The sequence below is a fragment of the Dendronephthya gigantea genome, unplaced genomic scaffold, assembly GCF_004324835.1.
Source record: "Dendronephthya gigantea isolate DGI-Jeju-01 unplaced genomic scaffold, DenGig_1.0 000038F, whole genome shotgun sequence".
In the NCBI taxonomy this organism is placed as follows: domain Eukaryota; kingdom Metazoa; phylum Cnidaria; class Anthozoa; order Malacalcyonacea; family Nephtheidae; genus Dendronephthya; species Dendronephthya gigantea.
The window spans coordinates 1517024-1533960 of record NW_021163048.1 but is presented as its reverse complement, the minus strand read 5'-3'; the positions used below and the strand labels follow the sequence as shown (position 1 = coordinate 1533960).

At 37.0% G+C, this 16937-nt stretch overlaps 2 protein-coding genes and 1 long non-coding RNA gene across 4 annotated transcripts; 2 read left to right on the top strand and 1 right to left on the bottom strand.

Annotated features, from left to right (window-relative positions):
- The first annotated feature begins 130 nt into the window (after window positions 1-130).
- On the top strand, window positions 131-9359 carry LOC114526269 (mitogen-activated protein kinase kinase kinase 7-like). The gene is made up of 16 exons (XM_028547822.1): window positions 131-361; window positions 1357-1467; window positions 1660-1725; window positions 2086-2131; window positions 2549-2696; window positions 3056-3180; window positions 3551-3584; window positions 3912-4006; window positions 4607-4664; window positions 4849-4921; window positions 5534-6383; window positions 6943-7007; window positions 7556-7615; window positions 7906-7961; window positions 8244-8337; window positions 8535-9359. Exons 1-16 carry the CDS (start codon window positions 260-262, stop codon window positions 8640-8642), a joined length of 2091 nt encoding a protein of 696 aa, XP_028403623.1. The 5' UTR covers window positions 131-259; the 3' UTR covers window positions 8643-9359.
- An 18-nt stretch (window positions 9360-9377) lies between these two features.
- On the bottom strand, window positions 9378-15610 carry LOC114526270 (HSPB1-associated protein 1-like). 2 transcript variants are annotated; one of them, XM_028547823.1, is made up of 8 exons: window positions 15526-15610; window positions 15296-15399; window positions 12034-12492; window positions 10779-11134; window positions 10492-10593; window positions 10325-10372; window positions 10056-10133; window positions 9378-9718 (listed from the first exon to the last, which is right to left on the bottom strand). In XM_028547823.1, exons 3-8 carry the CDS (start codon window positions 12407-12409, stop codon window positions 9512-9514), a joined length of 1167 nt encoding a protein of 388 aa, XP_028403624.1. In that variant the 5' UTR covers window positions 12410-12492; window positions 15296-15399; window positions 15526-15610; the 3' UTR covers window positions 9378-9511. The 2 variants fall into 2 exon arrangements, with proteins under 2 accessions (XP_028403624.1, XP_028403625.1); XM_028547824.1 differs by lacking the exons at window positions 15296-15399; window positions 15526-15610 and having other exon boundaries at window positions 9379-9718; window positions 10779-11139; window positions 12034-12122.
- LOC114526272 lies at window positions 11103-15885 on the top strand. Its single transcript, XR_003687332.1, has 4 exons — window positions 11103-12008; window positions 13552-13770; window positions 14306-15206; window positions 15351-15885. It is a non-coding gene; the product is annotated as an uncharacterized LOC114526272 (long non-coding RNA).
- The last annotated feature ends 1052 nt before the right edge of the window (window positions 15886-16937 follow it).

The following is a 16937-nucleotide window of genomic DNA, read 5'->3' as shown; positions in this document are numbered from 1 at the left end:
CGTTGGCTTACGGCAGCTTTGAACAACTGGCCGTCTGGTCCCTGGCGTGCAACAAGGCACGTGATTGACACCGCTAATCGGCACATGATCGGAAACAACCGGTTAGAATCGGTTAGAATACGGTTTCGATTTCTGTCTCTGATATACCAACAGAGAGCATTTTAAAAACTTATACATTTTGAATATTGAAAATTTCACTAAAATGCTTTCAAAACACCGTCTGTAGGAATAGATAAAATGGGTAACTTTATTTAGAGTTATGGATGCATCCTGCGGTACTTTATTTGCTGGGGAAGATGTTGAAACCGACTGCTTGACATTTGTGGAGGAAATTCCACGAAAGGAAGTGGAACAAATTGAGGTGAGCAATGTGTGAGCATGGATCGAACGGATTTAGCGTTATTCAAATACATTTGCGATTGATTCAAAGCTGAATTGAATTCAAATGGAACGTTGGACACTTCAATTGTTTTAGAAGTAATAGCAAATCTATTAAAATGAAACTTCTAAATCAGACTTAATCAGTTATCAGCATAATGCAAATATTTTGACATCTTGTGGTACAGCTATTTAATGCGACATTACTTATGGTATACTAATGCAGGTTCAGCTGCAAAAAAGTTTGGAAACTTACATTTGAATCAATTTAAACAGAAACATTGTTTGTAAAACTAATATTGATTGCAAAATTCTTCACAAAATTTGGAATTTACTAATCACCATGATTTACAATCGTAGATCCCATATTCCAAGTGACTGTAAACTGATGTTTCGATACATGTGAAATGATTAAGGCACATTTTTCAATAGCATTGACAGTTTTTCTCTGATGCTGGTTTCTCAAAGGACTGCACTAATTTAATGATCTCTTGAGTGCATGCACTTTTCTAATGGAGGTATTGAAATTTGAAACAACCTCATGCCCAGGGTCTTGATTTAAAAGGAGATGCTAAATCATGTTATTTTTATTCATTGGTCGAGAAGGAATCACATGAGAGTGATGAAATTTTGATGATGCCTGCGCGACCCCCTGCAAAGTGAGATAACATGCTATCTCATGGGAAATAACAACTTTAATCATGTGCGGCGCACCTGGAAGTGCAACCTTTAGACTGTTTATCCATTTGAAATTATGTCTTTTATAAATAGATATTTCTTTGTTTACCTTGTAGGTTGGTTTTTTTAACAAGTGGTATATAATAAAAAACTAATTTACCGAGAACTCAGAAAACATTATGTTTTATGTACCCTCGACCATCAATATTGACAGGCCTCGGGTCCACAAAATATAATGTTTCCTTCGTTCAGAGTAAATAAGTGTTAATTATACCTAATCAGCAAGTATTAAATTTTTAGATAGTTGGCCGTGGGGCTTTTGGTGTTGTTCACAAGGCAAAATGGCGTGGAAAAATTGTAGCAGCAAAGACACTTGAGGCTGACAATGAACAGAAGGCATTTACAATTGAGGTAACATAAATTATTTGCTTTTAAGTTCTTTGTGTCTTTGCTTTAACTTGCACATGACTTTGAATTGTTATTAAGAGAGCTCTTTGATCAGTACTACTTAGTGCTTAATTCAGGTTTGACTGTGATATTACTAATATTACATTTACATAGTATTATTATCAACCCTGTGCATATATTTCCTTTGTCATGTAGGCCCAGCAGATGTCAAGGGTAAAGCATCAGAATATCATCAAGCTATATGGAGTAGTTCATAATCCGGTCAGTTTAGCTTTTTCTTTTCGTATGCCTCCGAATATTGTTTGAAAATCCCTAAGAGATTCTGATTTAAGAGACCCTACTGTAGTTCTTTAGAAATGATAATGGAAGTTCTAAAGTATTGCATTGACTTGAGCCTTTGGGTAGAAATCGAAGGGTATATGCTTCAAAGTTTCTAATGTTTTCTGGTTTTGAAAACTTATTTTTTGCAAGCTTTTTCTAGTTGCAACTTTCAAATGATTTGTACTTTAATATGAATAAGGGCAAGGCCAAGGGGCAATTTAATCAGCAGTCCTGCTTTCCCTTCTAATTAATATAAGAGAATTATTTATATTAAAAGCACATGTTACCATTTTTTTAAAGATATGCCTTATTATGGAGTTTGCTGAGGGAGGATCTCTATATAATTGTGAGTTCATGAATTAATCTAATTTATATATATTATATATGAACTGATTATTGACCAAGAGTGAGGTCTGTAATGTGAAATATCAGAAAGAGGCTTTTTAGTATGGACCAAGCGTTGAAAGAACGAGCTAGGTTTATGCAAAAAAAACTTTGGTCTGATATTTCACAGTACAGATCGAACATACCAGGTCAATAATTTGTTTATTATATGGCTGAACTGCATGAGAATTACATACAAAATATATGGACCAGAGTTCGGGTATGGGTTTTTACAGACCGCTCGACAACCAATCAGAATAGAGGATCTTAAAAAGTCATATAAGTTATATAACAATATATGTTACACCTAATACATTATAATTATGCATTATATATGTGCCTTATTGTAATTTGTTTCTGTCTGTGATTTCTTTTCAAGTGTTACATGGCTGGGAAAATTGCATAGCCTGTCCAGAGTATACGGCTGCTCATGCTATTAGCTGGGCACTGCAGTGTGCCAAGGGTGTTGAGTACTTACATGGAACTAAACCAAAGTCCATCATCCATCGAGATCTGAAGCCTCCAAAGTATGTAACCCAAACAAATTACTGTATATTCAACATTTTCATAGAGTGTTGTGTTTTTCAGAATATTTTTCATTGTATGTGAGTGACTGCACAATCGCTGAAACATTTCAAGTTTATTATAACAATTTAGATTAGATTAAGCTTTCCAACCACTGATCGAATCACTAGTTAAAATGCTTAATGAGATCCACTAATTTCCCAAACATCGAAAGTTCTAATTTTGTGAAAGCCCTTATGAATAAGACAAAATTGTTACCGGCAGAGAGGATTGTAGCGGGAACAGGTTGGGGGTGTAATTAAAATACATATGCCACACATTGACTGTCACTATAATTTTGATGTTTTCTTTCTCTTAAAAGTTTGCTGTTGGATAGCACACATACACTTTTAAAAATTGGTGATTTTGGCACAGCATGTGATATGCAAACTTATATGACCAACAATAAGGGAAGTGCAGCCTGGATGGCACCTGAAGTGTTTGAAGGTACCATATGCATGTTGATATGGTTGAATAGCCGAGAATAACATAGCTTTTTTAAAACCTTTTATTAAAAGAATGGCTGCACAGATTGTATGGATCTGCACTTCATCGGGGTCAGACTAATTTTGGGTTATACCAAGACGATTTTAGAGCTTGGAAGAATCGAAATATTACAAAATTAATGGGGCTATCTGGCCTCGATTTCTTTTAATCCAGTTATTTGAATAAGTAACAATCAAGAAGAATTCACGAACTATAAAAAAATGGTTATTTATATGTAACAGAAAAGCTAACTGATGTTCATATGAGTCTTTAATGCAAACTTATCGAGAAACACCATGTAAATTTTTTTGTTTTAACATGTATATTTTAGGTGACAAATATACTGAGAAGATTGATGTTTATAGGTATGTTTATGAGCATGAGTAATGAGTATTGTAATATTTTGTTAATTCTGACTAATTATGATCATTATTGAGGTAATTATTAGTAATAATTGTAGCCATAGCCACTGACTGGGCAATAAAGGGATCTCGCATTATATAGAGAATAATACATGATGCACAGAAATATGGAATTTATTTTAAGTGTTGAAATAAATTTCATATTTTGTTTTTATTATATTTTATTATATAATATGCAGTACTCTGTAAATAAATTCCATATTTTCGCGCATCCATGTATTATTCTCTACGTATTGTATCCTGATCAAACTATCTGTAATACACTTTTAGTTTTGGGGTTATAATATGGCAAATGGCGTCACGGCGTAAGCCTTATGATGATATAGGTGGCCCAGCTTTGAGGGTTATGTGGGCAGTTCACCAAGGTATTTCATTCCTAAATGCTTTAATTTCTTTTTTGATATCTATCTTTTGATATAAACTCTTAACTACATTTTTCATACTTAAATTGTAATTAATTCCAAAGAGTGATTCTAATTGGCAAACTCTGTCACTAACGATAGTTGAATGTGAATGAAACCACCTAATCTCAACCCACCCTAACCTCAACTCACCCTAACCTCAACTCACCCTAACCTCAACTCACCCTAACCTCAACTCACCCTAACCTCAACTCACCCTAACCTCAACTCACCCTAACCTCAACTCACCCTAACCTCAACTCACCCTAACCTCAACTCACCCTAACCTCAACTCACCCTAACCTCAACTCACCCTAACCTCAACCCACCCTAACCTCAACCCACGCTAACTTCAACCCACCCTAACTTCAACCCACCCTAACCTCAACTCACCCTAACCTCAACCCACGCTAACCTCAACCCACGCTAACCTCAACCCACCCTAACTTCAACCCACCCTAACCTCAACCCACCCTAACCTCAACCCACCCTAACCTCAACCCACCCTAACCCTAACATATTCTGTTCCCAAGTAAAAATCCTACTTCACTTGTACCACTCTAGGTAGACGACCTTCCCCGATCCAGGGAATACCTAAACCACTTGAAACGCTAATGACGCGGTACGTTATACATGGATTTACATGTACCTATATAGCTATTGTCGGTATTTGCTTGGTGTTAATGCCTAAAAGAGGGAATGAAATTTAGTGTTTTTCATAACTAAAGCAGAATACAGTTGCATCACTCTACAGGATGAAAATTGTTTAGATAATTTAGAAAGATAATTTGCTATCTTTTCTATAGATGTTGGGACAAAGAACCCATTAAACGACCGTCGTTTTCAAAAATCGTTCCTTTTCTGCAGCATTTAATGCAGGTTGGAAGTTTCACCTCTAGTCTTAGTTGTCAGATTTATACGTTCATGTCAATTAATAGTTACTACACATGTGATTGTACAATTAGTCATGCACAGATATGGCCGCCTACTGGAAGAGATGCAGGAATCCTTCTATTTTTCCGGCTGCATAGGATAAGACATTTTCTTGTCAGTAAAGTCGATTAAAGCCCCGTTTACACCACAGTCAATTTATCGGCACGGCACGGCACGGCACAAAATGTCACCTAATTAGATTCTGATTTGAAAACCAGCTATAGTTCATTCGAAAAGAAGCTTGATTCAGTACAGTGGTTTATGTCCCCTGAGTGATGTCAAAACCGCCAAGGTTATTACTAAGCTTGTTTACGAAGTTATTAGACATGGCTCGTTCCTAATTACCTTGAAAACAAGAAGTGGGGACTGGGAGGCCTTTAAACGGGGATTTTTTCCTAACAGCTCCTGCGTATATGGTTTGACATAACTTCATTTAATTTTAGTTTGTACAACATCTTCGCTTTTGAAATTCAGTTATCTATCTTTACCGTTTTGCAATGAGCCAACTTATCATACATTACGGCAAAATTATCAAAACCTAATATTTGTTGTTTATAGTTTTTTCACGGTCACGACAAACCAATTGTTTTTCCCGCCAAAGAAGCAGCCGGCGACCACGAATCGCCTTCAGAGGATACTCAATATCTCAGTAGCTTGGAAACTCAATCAGATCCCATAATTCGGAGTGAACGTCCGTTCGACGATGCCAACGCGTCATCTAGCAATGCCGAGATATCCAAGAGCGATTCTTGCGTTGGTGGAATTACTTTTGAGGCCTTTATGCCTGAAAATGTTAATGAGTCTAACTTAATCGATGGCTCAAACAAGGAATTTGAGATTTGCGAGCCTGAAAAAGCTAATGATCTTCATGCTCCTAACATGGGGTATGAAAATAGTGCTTTCACTAAAGTACTCCCAAGCAAGCAGCCTCTTGCCACAAACGAGGTGAGGGAAGTGCTCGAAGTGGAAGAATCACCTTTACTTATTACTGCAGAAGAAGGTGCTGAGGGGCTGCTACCAACGGATGTTCCTGACCCAAGTTGTTTTGAGGATAATACCGGAAACACTGACTTGTCTGAAGAAGATATTTTACAGAGTTCTGAATTGGAAGAACAAGAAGAAATTTTGAATAACACGGATACAATAGACGTTCCTCTGTCAAATACCCATGGAAGCACGTCGCCAGTGTCCGGCAATATTCCTCCTCATAACACGCCTGTGATTGGCTCCAATAAAGGAGAAGTTAATCTCTTGGACGTACGGCTGGCTCTTACGCAAGTTTTCAACAATGAGCAAGGAGACGAACAACCACATATGGACAATAGTCATGATTTCCGCAGGTCAGTCTCAGCTGATGTTTACCACGAGAAGGACAAGGAACATGGGTCGAGATTACGACATAATTCAGGTATTTAAACGATGCGAGGTTAAGTAAAAGTAAAGACTCGTGTTCACATTCACCAAAGTAATTTTGCATGCTTTTCAATGTCAGCCAGTTTTCAGCATCTCCGAAATGGTTCTAGTCTGTAAAGACTCGTGTTCACCTTCACCAAAGTAATTTTGCATGCTTTTCAATGTCAGCCAACTAGTTTTCAGCATCTCCCAAATGGTTCTAGTCTGATACCATGTTTATTACGACTAAAACCCCAGGTCTTAAGGGAGATCGTGCTTGCAAGCATTGGTTTCCAAACTTAGTGGCAAGAACACAAGATTCGTGCCTAAAATAGGATGAACGTGAAACGGATGCATTGGGATAAGACGCGCTTTTGGGTACAAAATGGAGTATACAAGGCTATAAAAGGGTATATGGAACAGATGGGGGGACACGTTACGGTTATTTACATGAGAGGGGATAGGAATCAGTGATAGGCATAGGATAGGTCATGCATGGCTGTTTATTTTGTACATTAAATGCGATCTCTTACGCATAGATGAAACCAAAAATGTTGTTTTTTTACCTTCTGTAGATGTTACCTTACCGTCTTTTCGTGGCGATATGATGTACGTCGATGATTTAGATTTTAATTTGCAGGTTGGCGCTTTTTCATAATTATATATACTAGACCCATTATCGATGATTAGGCCCAAATTTTTAATCAGTGGCATATAGTCCTCGATATAATTTCCTTAAGGCTGCTTCCATCGTCGCGTTTTTTTGCATGCATGCATGCACGTGCGTAAAAGCTTAAAACTCTCTAAGTTGTTATTTGATAAATTCTATACCATGCAGAAAAAACACCAAATCTTCAACAGAATCAAACCCTATGCAACTGTTCAATCGTTGATTTCATAAGTATCATTTAGATTATTTTAAACTTCTTACGTATACGTACGTAAAAAAACGCGACAGTGGAAAACAGCCCTTATATAATCAGGAGTCAAAGGGTCTTAGGCAAAGGAGACAATCATGCAAAGAAACACACTACTGGCAAATGTGGCAAAGATATACATGCCCATGGGAAGAAATAATTTCTTAATGGACGGCAGGGGAATAAAAAATCGTTTAATAATAGTTAATACACATCTTTTTCATACCGATGCCATGCTTTGAATCAGCTTATTCCGTTTTATAATTTTTAGCCAATACCCCCAATTCCGGAAAGTCAAGAGTCTTTGGATTTATTCGAACAACATGTCCAGGTAAAAAATGCATTACTTGTGGCATATTTCGAAAGGTTGCCATTGAACTTAGTTTAATTATAGCGACTTTATGTATAGCGAACCTCTTCAGACAGGACCATATACACGAAGTTCATAGTTGACTTAATCCGACTGTCCCAACCAGGGAAAAGATCGTATTTCCCAGCACGAACATGCCGCAGTTAGCATTTCAAGCCAAAACTCTAAGAATTTGTTATCACGCATATATGTATTATAGTGAGTGATAAATGCATGTGCACCTATAATTGTCATTTGTCAACTCTTTCTAGCTGGCGCAAGATTTGGTAGAGCTGCGAAGAGAAATAGACCGACAGTTACAAAGAAGGTGAGTTATTTTCGAAATGCATGCAGAGCAGCTATTTTATAAAACAACTTAGTCGTTCTTGACATCGCAAATCCCATACTTTCTGCTTGGCTTATATGAACTACATCACCATATATCCCGGAAAGAATTTACAGATCACACGAATTGCCATTATTAAAACATTATACATTGTCTTCACTTTCCAAGCGTTTGCATAACTTTGAACAAAACGTAAAACAAAAAATTTCCAGGGCAAGGTCAGGGAGGCTATATTTTGTCGATCAAGTATTTCTGTTTCTTCAGGACTGAATTGGATCGTGAATTGGAAAAATATGAAAATGAACAACGATCGACAGGAAAGAATGTTGAAGCGTTCTCCCTTTTGACGAGCGAACAGGTATTCTGTGTTTGGATAGAACTCACAATCTGTCTGTCTGCGACCTTGCGATTCCGCGCTGCAGTGCCCGGAGCTATACTTAGGAATTTATTATTTGATACCTGACCTGTGGATTTTTTATAACTTCTATTTTCGTGTATCATGCAAATCTCCGGGATTCTTAGGTGTAAACTCAGAATTTAATTCCTTTTTTCCAGACGTCTCTTAAACTTCTTCGTGATAACCTCGAAAATGAATTGAAGCAGAAGATGCAGGTCATGCAACCATACAAAAATGTTTTCCCCGCATTTGACCGGGACACATGAATTGGTGCGGATACCATGGCAGACACACTGATACAATTGAATGCGTCCAAGTTTGTAAATAATCGGGTCAATCTCTTAAAAGTTGTATTCATTGTACGTCTGGAAACTACGTTTTTCATCAAACGCAAGACTTTGTTTCTCGTACGTATATATACGTACATATTTCTCGGCTTTTGGCGGTCCAAACCATATGTCCAAACTGAACCAATGGATCATTGCATAGTCGTCCAAAACTGGTTTACAGACACGAGTTTATAATTTGAAACCGAGAATTGTAATCTCGTGGTTTTCATAACGTAGCGTAGTTTTCATAACGTGTGAACTTTTTTGCGCCACCCTCGGTTGTTTTTATATCGTACAGCAACTTAAATTCAGGCTAGCTGCAAGTAGATGCACTTAAAGTAGATCTAATTGGGATTGTGCAAGATTTTAGTAGGTGTTACTAGAAATCGACTAAAATAGCTACATTTGGGGTTCACTGGCTGTTTTGTATTTGGTACCATAAAAAACGCATTTATGACTATGACTATATAATTATGTACTTTCGACTTTTCTTATTATTTAATTTATTTGCCCTGCGCAGGATACGAGTCTAGACATAATCAAGCATTTAGGGCTGATTTGAACTTGATTCATTGACATTGATTAAAATGCTTAATGAAGCCATATATCAATACGATCAACGAATGCCAGGAATTAGTGATTGTGATTTGTACCAGAAAAAAAGGCGAAGCTACAAATTATGTATTTTAATTGCTTGTGTACACGAAAACATTAGTGAGTTTTCAATCTCTACTTGGAATATTCATCCTTCATCAAATCCCGTGACATTGAATCCCGTGACATTGTAAATGTTTTAGCTACAAACGTCACGGTGTAGCTTTTGTGAGTTCGACAAGTTTTTTTGCAATTATCCGAACAACGTCAGGTGACACGACAGTTTTTATAAAATCATCCTCACTCAGTTTGTCACTTTCCGTAGGTTCAGCCACCTGATTGACTTTCATTTGTTCCAGATGGTATTGTTTCAGAGCTTGACGTAGGTACTGCATGCTTGCAGGGAATGATAAATCCTCCTGTCAAGCAAAATAATTCATCAGTGTGGGTAAAACGGCTGAAGTGCTGTTAATTCATCTGGTTTTGGTATGAGTGGAATATTTAAGTCATGAGAAAAATAGCGATAGATCTTAATCTCGTACCCAGAGGCAGAGCTATGAGTGAAATGGCTCTGCCTCTGGGAACAAGATTTAGGTCTAAAAATGTTAGTTTGTTAGCATAGAAAAGAAGCTTGCTAATGTGGAAATTGTTTAGTAATTTAACTGGGTATCCATGAAGTAAAGATCGTTCTTTAATACATATTGACCGAATTCTAAATTTCACTGCATTCCATCTACATTTTCACTTACACTGTACCTCTTTCATAGATGGATTCAACCATAATTCCGAGTGCAGAGCATCTACTTTTGCTTCTTGTGACTTCAAGGGATATATCTAATAAGGAATCGCTGTGAACAATAGAATCGTTTCTAAAATATCAACCTCTGAAATCTACTGTCTACAAACCAATGGCAAGGTACAACACACAGAGTACAATCTACCATCACAGCCGGAAAAGACGTCAGTAAGTCTGTATGCTTATTAATTGTAAAGCTAAATGGAGTTAAAAGTAGATTTAAACCTACCAAAGACCTTGTGATTGCCTCTTCAATTCTATCATAGTTATCTGTGTGCTAAAGAAAAAACTTTAAATACTATATTTTTCAAAACTATTCATTGAAATTGTGTGAAATATCTCATGTGTTAATCATGATAACAGTTACAAGGCATGAAAATATGTTGCCCTGTTTACCATTTCAATCCAAGTGTTAACACTAATTGCTGTTTCCAAACATTCAACATAATGCCACCAATGTTTAGGTACAAATAGAACATCACCAGGTTCAAGAATAACCTACCAGGATTTAAAGGTCAGTGCTGTTAGTATGTTCATCATTTTTTTTTGTTTCTTAATTAAGAATAAGTTGAAGGGCTAAAGTAAACCAATCATAACCATTTGCTATATCTATATAAAGATACTGCAATATCGTGCTTCCTGTTATTTCTGGATTTTCTAACACTTTATAATTTCACACAAACCTCATAACAGGTTGCATTTTCAAACTTTGGAAATTTGTCATGATCAGGATCTCTAAAATTGACCGGACTGAAAACACTGGATTCTTCATAAGGTACACGTGTGGGATAGAGACAATCACTTTGTGTTGGTGAAAACAATAACCATTTCTTTCTGCCATATAACTGAGCAACCAGGTTGCAACCATAACTGTCATAATGGCATGGTGTGAATGATTCAACACTACCCATCCAAAATGTGGACTGCTCACCAGTTCTTGATGGAAAACCAAGACTGGACCAGTTTATGTCATGTAGTTTATTGGGGCATTCAGCAAATAAGTCTTTCATATATTTGTAATCAGCATAGCATGAGTAGTCTGCTCTATCCAAAACAATTTGAAGAACATTGTTACAAAGAAAAGCATTGTGCATGATAAGGACAACAGACTTTATGCATAATGACGTATCAAGCTGAGACGCCTGCAGGGAATTCTGGTTTTTGTAGTCGCTGCAAAAAATTAAAACCTCAAAATTCCCTGCCATGACTACTAAGACCAGAATTCCCTGCAGGTGTCACTAGCTTGTTACGTCATTATGCATAAGGTCTATTAGGAGCTTTTGCTTTTTTTAGCTACAGGGAAGGGTATTACCAGCAGGCCCGGAGCTAGCGGGGTTGGGGGTGTCACACACACACACCCCCAGAAAATTTATTCTGAGTTTCAGTTGGTAAAATTGCTATTTTAGTCGGCAGACAAAAATATTTTTGACAACTATAAAGAATATTGGCGATTACTTGAAGTCGGTAAATATCACTATGTCATCCTGTTTCTACTCTGCATAATTACTATAGACTGATCCAATAGAAACTTGACAAAGTTTCATCCAGAGTGTAATCGGTACAAGTCCGTCGATCAGTCGCCAGTCGGTTTCGATGACTAATCTGGTCTTTAAAAAGGGAAATGTCTTCGGACAACATATAAAGTTCTGGGAAGGTGATTATAAGAAAGGACAAATTGCTGATTGCTAATTATGTACATTGCACGGGTGTAAAAATGTTTTGTCTGTTGGAAGAGAATTAAAGAACACAAAAGATCATTGAGGTACCTAAATACCATTTCCGGGCATCAATCTTATTTGTCACAAATTCGCCTATATATGCCTGAGTTTGCCTCAAATTGCCTGCCTCGTACACCAAATCACACGTACAGACAAGGAGCGACATCATATAACGGACTGAATATAGCTCTAAAGGTAAGCTAGATCTTAAACGTTTTACCTTTCCTTGGAAACTTTTTAAACACCAAATCTTGCGAGTTCTCCTCGGTGCATGTCAACCACTTGTAAAAATCTTTAAATGTTCCTTCCACAAACTGGCAATCGGTCTCCATAACAGCATGCTTAGCAGGAAAGCGGTACTGGCTCGATGATATACGCGGGCAAAATCGGAATCGAGTGCGCGCATTTGAGAGCTGTTTTGCCAGGGTTTCAGGCGTCCATGAAAGACTTTTCCAATCTGATATCTTGTCCAAAAACACAACGGGTTCTTTAGCTATCTCAAGAATGTAGCGTTGCAGTTCTCTCTGCGATAGATTGATGTGAACGCGATCTATATCAAGCTTTCGTCTTTTAAGAGTACTGCTATGTTCAGCCATGAATGGTAGGAGAAACTATACAGGTATATAACGTGTGTTCTGATTGGTCGAAGCCCGTGTTTGGATCAGGCCATCTAAATCATCTAAAACGGGCGGAATTTAATTAAGTAATATATTCGCTTATGGAAATCAAACTTGGAAGTTGGAACACTACCCTTTGTTGTTATTTTTGTATTGCACAAGTCCTTATGTAATATCTAATCATCAATATTTGCAAAAAACAATACTTAATGGTTTCCCGTGTTTGGATCATTGGATGACCTGATCCAATCATCCAAGCGCTTGGGAATGTTGCTTCCCAAATCACGTGCCTTTGGCTCGCGTTTCGTGCGCTTTTCTGACTCTCGCAACATTCCCACGTGTTTGGCTCAGGCCATCCAAACATGGAAACCGTGATTGTTTATTGCAAATATAGATAATTGGATATTACATAAAGACCTGTGCTATACAAGGATGTTTTATCACGTTTGGATATGAGTTATCATGTATAAATATAAACCAAAATTGGACCACCAGTGAACTCTGCATACAATCGCTGTATTACTGTGAACTTGCGACCCCTAGTGAATTCTGTATACAACTCCCCCCTGCATTACTACGAACTTGCGACACTTCTACGCGACGAATTAACTGCTATTTCATTATAAGAAAAATAGATGTAGTTGGAATTTTTGTGTATAACTGGCCTTTGAAAGCTTACTTCAGCAATACAACAGTGCGTGTTTTCGTAAGAGGGGATGGTGCATTGTTGTAGGTATGATATACTTGCACAACAACTGCCACTTCCAAATTAGGATAAACTTTTTATGCGAAACTTTTTCATGAATTTTTGGAACGACTAAATTCGTTACGGAAAGATCAATCAGCTTGGGAAACATCGTGAAACTGGTTACATATATAAACCACCGGCAGCTCAATGGCAATAGAATTGTTAGCTATGTAGTATAATCCAGTAATATATATACTGTATACCATAATTAACTACTGTATACCAAGACTAACTACTGTAATTAGGCTGCCTATGTGTAAACTGCTCAACTAATGTTACTATTGATGTCAGTTTCGATGAAAGTTGGAGAAGGTTTTATCAATGACCGGGACAAACGTCAGGGCAAACAAACGTCACTTTTTTATTTTCCTAGGTCTGTAATGTTTGACATAGTTGTGTCAATAATCGCAAGTCAATTTCTTGGTGCGTTTTGGTATTCGCCACTTTTGGTTGGAAAGCAATGGTCATGTCTTGTTTTTCCTGGCTGTAGCATAGACGAAATAAAGAATCTATTAAGTGTTAAAATAAACTATGGAATAGGGCTTATTTCTAGCGTCTTCCTGGCGTTGCTGCTCCAGTTCTATTTCCTACCGTAAGTGTATTGTCTTTGGTATTATTATTTACGAAATGATAAATCTCCGACTTGCTTGCGGTATAAACACACGTTTTTAGAGGTTGACTGAGTGGGCATAATTTCAATCGTGTTAATTATTAGGACTTCATCGTGTCTGCGAATACAGTTAATAGAAGGACAAGCAATCTCTCTTGGCCAACCGTACACACGAACAGTTTACTTGGTTGAGTCATATAATTGAGTCAAAAATTGGCTTTAATTGGCTTTTTAACCAAACCCAGTCAATGTTTTGCCGTACATGAGCATATAAAACTAGTAAATTTACTGACGTAGGTCTACTATGCCATTACATTCATTAGAGCTGCATAAATAAGGGACATTGGGGCACAACCCCCTCCCCCCCTCCTACGTTGAAAACATCAAGATGTGTTCCGATTTTTTAAGCGAAGAAGGGATTTTTTCCAACGTTGTACTGACGACACGTCACGTTGATTAACGAATCGACCGACGGTCTCTGTGTGTAAAAGTATATCTTCTTTGCCGCCATATATAGGTCAGTGACGAGTGTTCCTGAGGCAATCAATATTGCTATTTTGCTTGGTGTATTTTCTGCCATTCTCGAAGTCTGCCATTATGGGTTTGAAGGACGATCGTGGAAATTATTCATCATTGATCACACTCATAATTTTCTTAATATTCTGGTTATTAGCTGTGTGCCGATTGCAATTTAACCAGTCCAGCTTTGCTGATGACATTGTAATAGCTAGGGTACAGTTGAAGAACAACCTGGTTTTAACCTAGTTATATTTCTTACAATATATTTAAGAACAATGTTTGAGGGTCATATAAATGTATATATTGCACGTTAATTAAACAATAAACCTTTAACACAAAACGCGCAAAGCATAATGGGGGCATAAGTTTCAAGCTTAATATAAGAGAATATTGCCGCTATTTACTCGTGAATGAAATATTTTCTTTAGGGATGTTGATTTCACAATATCCCTGGGACATGACTCGATATGAACTGATCGACTTTTCTCCTAATGTTCTTGGTACATTTAAAGTCTGAAGTTTTGATTTAATTAAGGTTTAGAATTTTATGTTAATAAAAGAAACCTTTTCTATATATGCATGGAGTCACAATAACAGCGACGGTTTTCCTGTTCGGCATAGTCAATATAGCATTTTCAATGATATTCTTTGAGCACTTTGTTCAGCCCTTATAATTGTAGCTTGGCTGAATTCTCTTGCTTAAACTGACGCCTTTTTCTTTGATAACATAACTTAACATAGATATGTATCTAATCACGACAGCAGAAGTGGGAAAGAATTGCTTACGAATTCGCACAAATGAGAAACAGGCTATTGTCGATCTAAAGCACGGCGAGGATGTCAAACCTATTGAATTATTGAGTCGAGTCCATAGATAATTTGAAGTGGCAGACTTATAGGTATGACGTAATTGTTATCCGTCCTGATTTATAATTAAGTTGATATGATAATTTCCCGATTTTTATCTCATCTGAAAATGATACAATACTTGTACAAAAAAACGTTGAAGCTATTATCTTTATATGATTATATGATTTTTGCAGGCACCAGCAAACCGGGCTGCCACCCAACATAAAGAAAAGCGTGTGGGACCTAAAACAAAATGACCGACACTTTCACAGCTGTGTGAATTTTATACGATATATGCTAAGTGTACGTAATAGACACCAGAAATTACGCACTATACAGCGAACCTTGCTAATGGCTATAACATGTTACCTTTATAGATGGTGACTGGTTTCCAAATATACACATTCAACTCAAATATATCATCAAAAACAGTTACAATTATCTGTAGTTGCAAGGTCAATACTGCTATTATATTTAAATGTTTTAACCCATTGTCTATATAATGACCTTACATGGCGCTTGAAAGTTCTGGAGATTGAAAATCATTCAACTTACTTTTAGTCCTAATTTCCGATGTTGAAGTGGTTTCGTACAAAGAAACGCGTCATGCTGACGTCATTTGAGAAAAAATTAGCGGTTCATGGGCGTATTTCGCGCCATTAAGAGAAGAAGTATATTACCGCTGTTGGGCAGAGTACTTGAGTGTTTGTTTATAGCCTCTTGAAAACATAGTCGTATTATATACACAAAATAAACAGTCAATATCGAGTATTTTGTTGTTTTTATATTTTGAAGAAAATTTGAATCATTATAAAAGAAATCCAAATTTAGCATATCGTATAATCAGTCACAAAGACATTTAAAGCTCAATCTTTTAGTTATAAAATCATTTGAAATGGCACCGTTTCTGCGTCATTATCACAACATATATATGACCAACTATACGATACCGTTTTGCCTCTTTAACGGTTTAAAACTTTGATTACGTTTCTCCATTATTTGGACTAAATTGAGCGACATTCCTTTATCTTCATCGCTTTTTTTGCTATATAGAATTCTGGTTGTATTCCTGGTTGTTGAAAAGGACTGTGATTCATAGTTTCCTTTTCCATTTCTACTAGATTTAATCCAAGCGCGCGTATTTTAGAAGGGACAGCGCCAGTACCTACGAACTCGTAAAGGGTTCTGCATGCATGACTTTAAACTTTAAGTATCTGATAAACTTTTCCAGGACAGATGAACGATTTACCACGACACATTTGCTCCTCATAAATATAGTTTCTTTTGCTGGTCACTCGTGCTACGACACATTAAATCTTGAACAGCTCATCGATATCTTCAATTGCCCTTAATTTTAGATGCATGATCATCGATAAAAACACCTGGAATATTGACACATAAACATCTCATCGATCATGCACTTCTATTGCCTTAAATTTTAGCCATAAAACCATCAATAAAAACACCTGAATAACATTTTGTAGTGGCGAAAAGCGTACGTTGTCATCTCATTGTATGATTTCCTGAAAATCTTATCGAGAAATGACGACCTGACTTTCCGCTCGAAGGGACGACAATGTTTCCAGGCTTCTTTCTCGCAATTGAAAACTTTAGTGATTCTTTAACCGAGCGCACGTTAATTCTTGATAGTTGATTTAGTATCAGAAAAAATAGCACTAACCGTTGAAGAGACGAACTATACTCCCAAGTAAGATAAACGCAAAAGAGATGAAATGTATGTTACTCCGCATACTACATGTCGATCCTTTTATATGTGCACG

Coding starts and splice junctions, on each gene's coding strand:
- LOC114526269 (XM_028547822.1), top strand. CDS start 260: ATGGATGCATCCTGCGGTACTTTATTTGCTGGGGAAGATGTTGAAACC. Junction 3,585..3,911: donor GAGAAGATTGATGTTTATAG/GTATGTTTATGA, acceptor ATACACTTTTAG/TTTTGGGGTTATAATATGGC. Junction 7,008..7,555: donor ATTTAGATTTTAATTTGCAG/GTTGGCGCTTTT, acceptor TATAATTTTTAG/CCAATACCCCCAATTCCGGA.
- LOC114526270 (XM_028547823.1), bottom strand. CDS start 12,409: ATGGCTGAACATAGCAGTACTCTTAAAAGACGAAAGCTTGATATAGAT. Junction 10,134..10,324: donor AGGCAATCACAAGGTCTTTG/GTAGGTTTAAAT, acceptor ATTCCTTATTAG/ATATATCCCTTGAAGTCACA. Junction 9,719..10,055: donor TGAATCCATCTATGAAAGAG/GTACAGTGTAAG, acceptor TTTGCTTGACAG/GAGGATTTATCATTCCCTGC.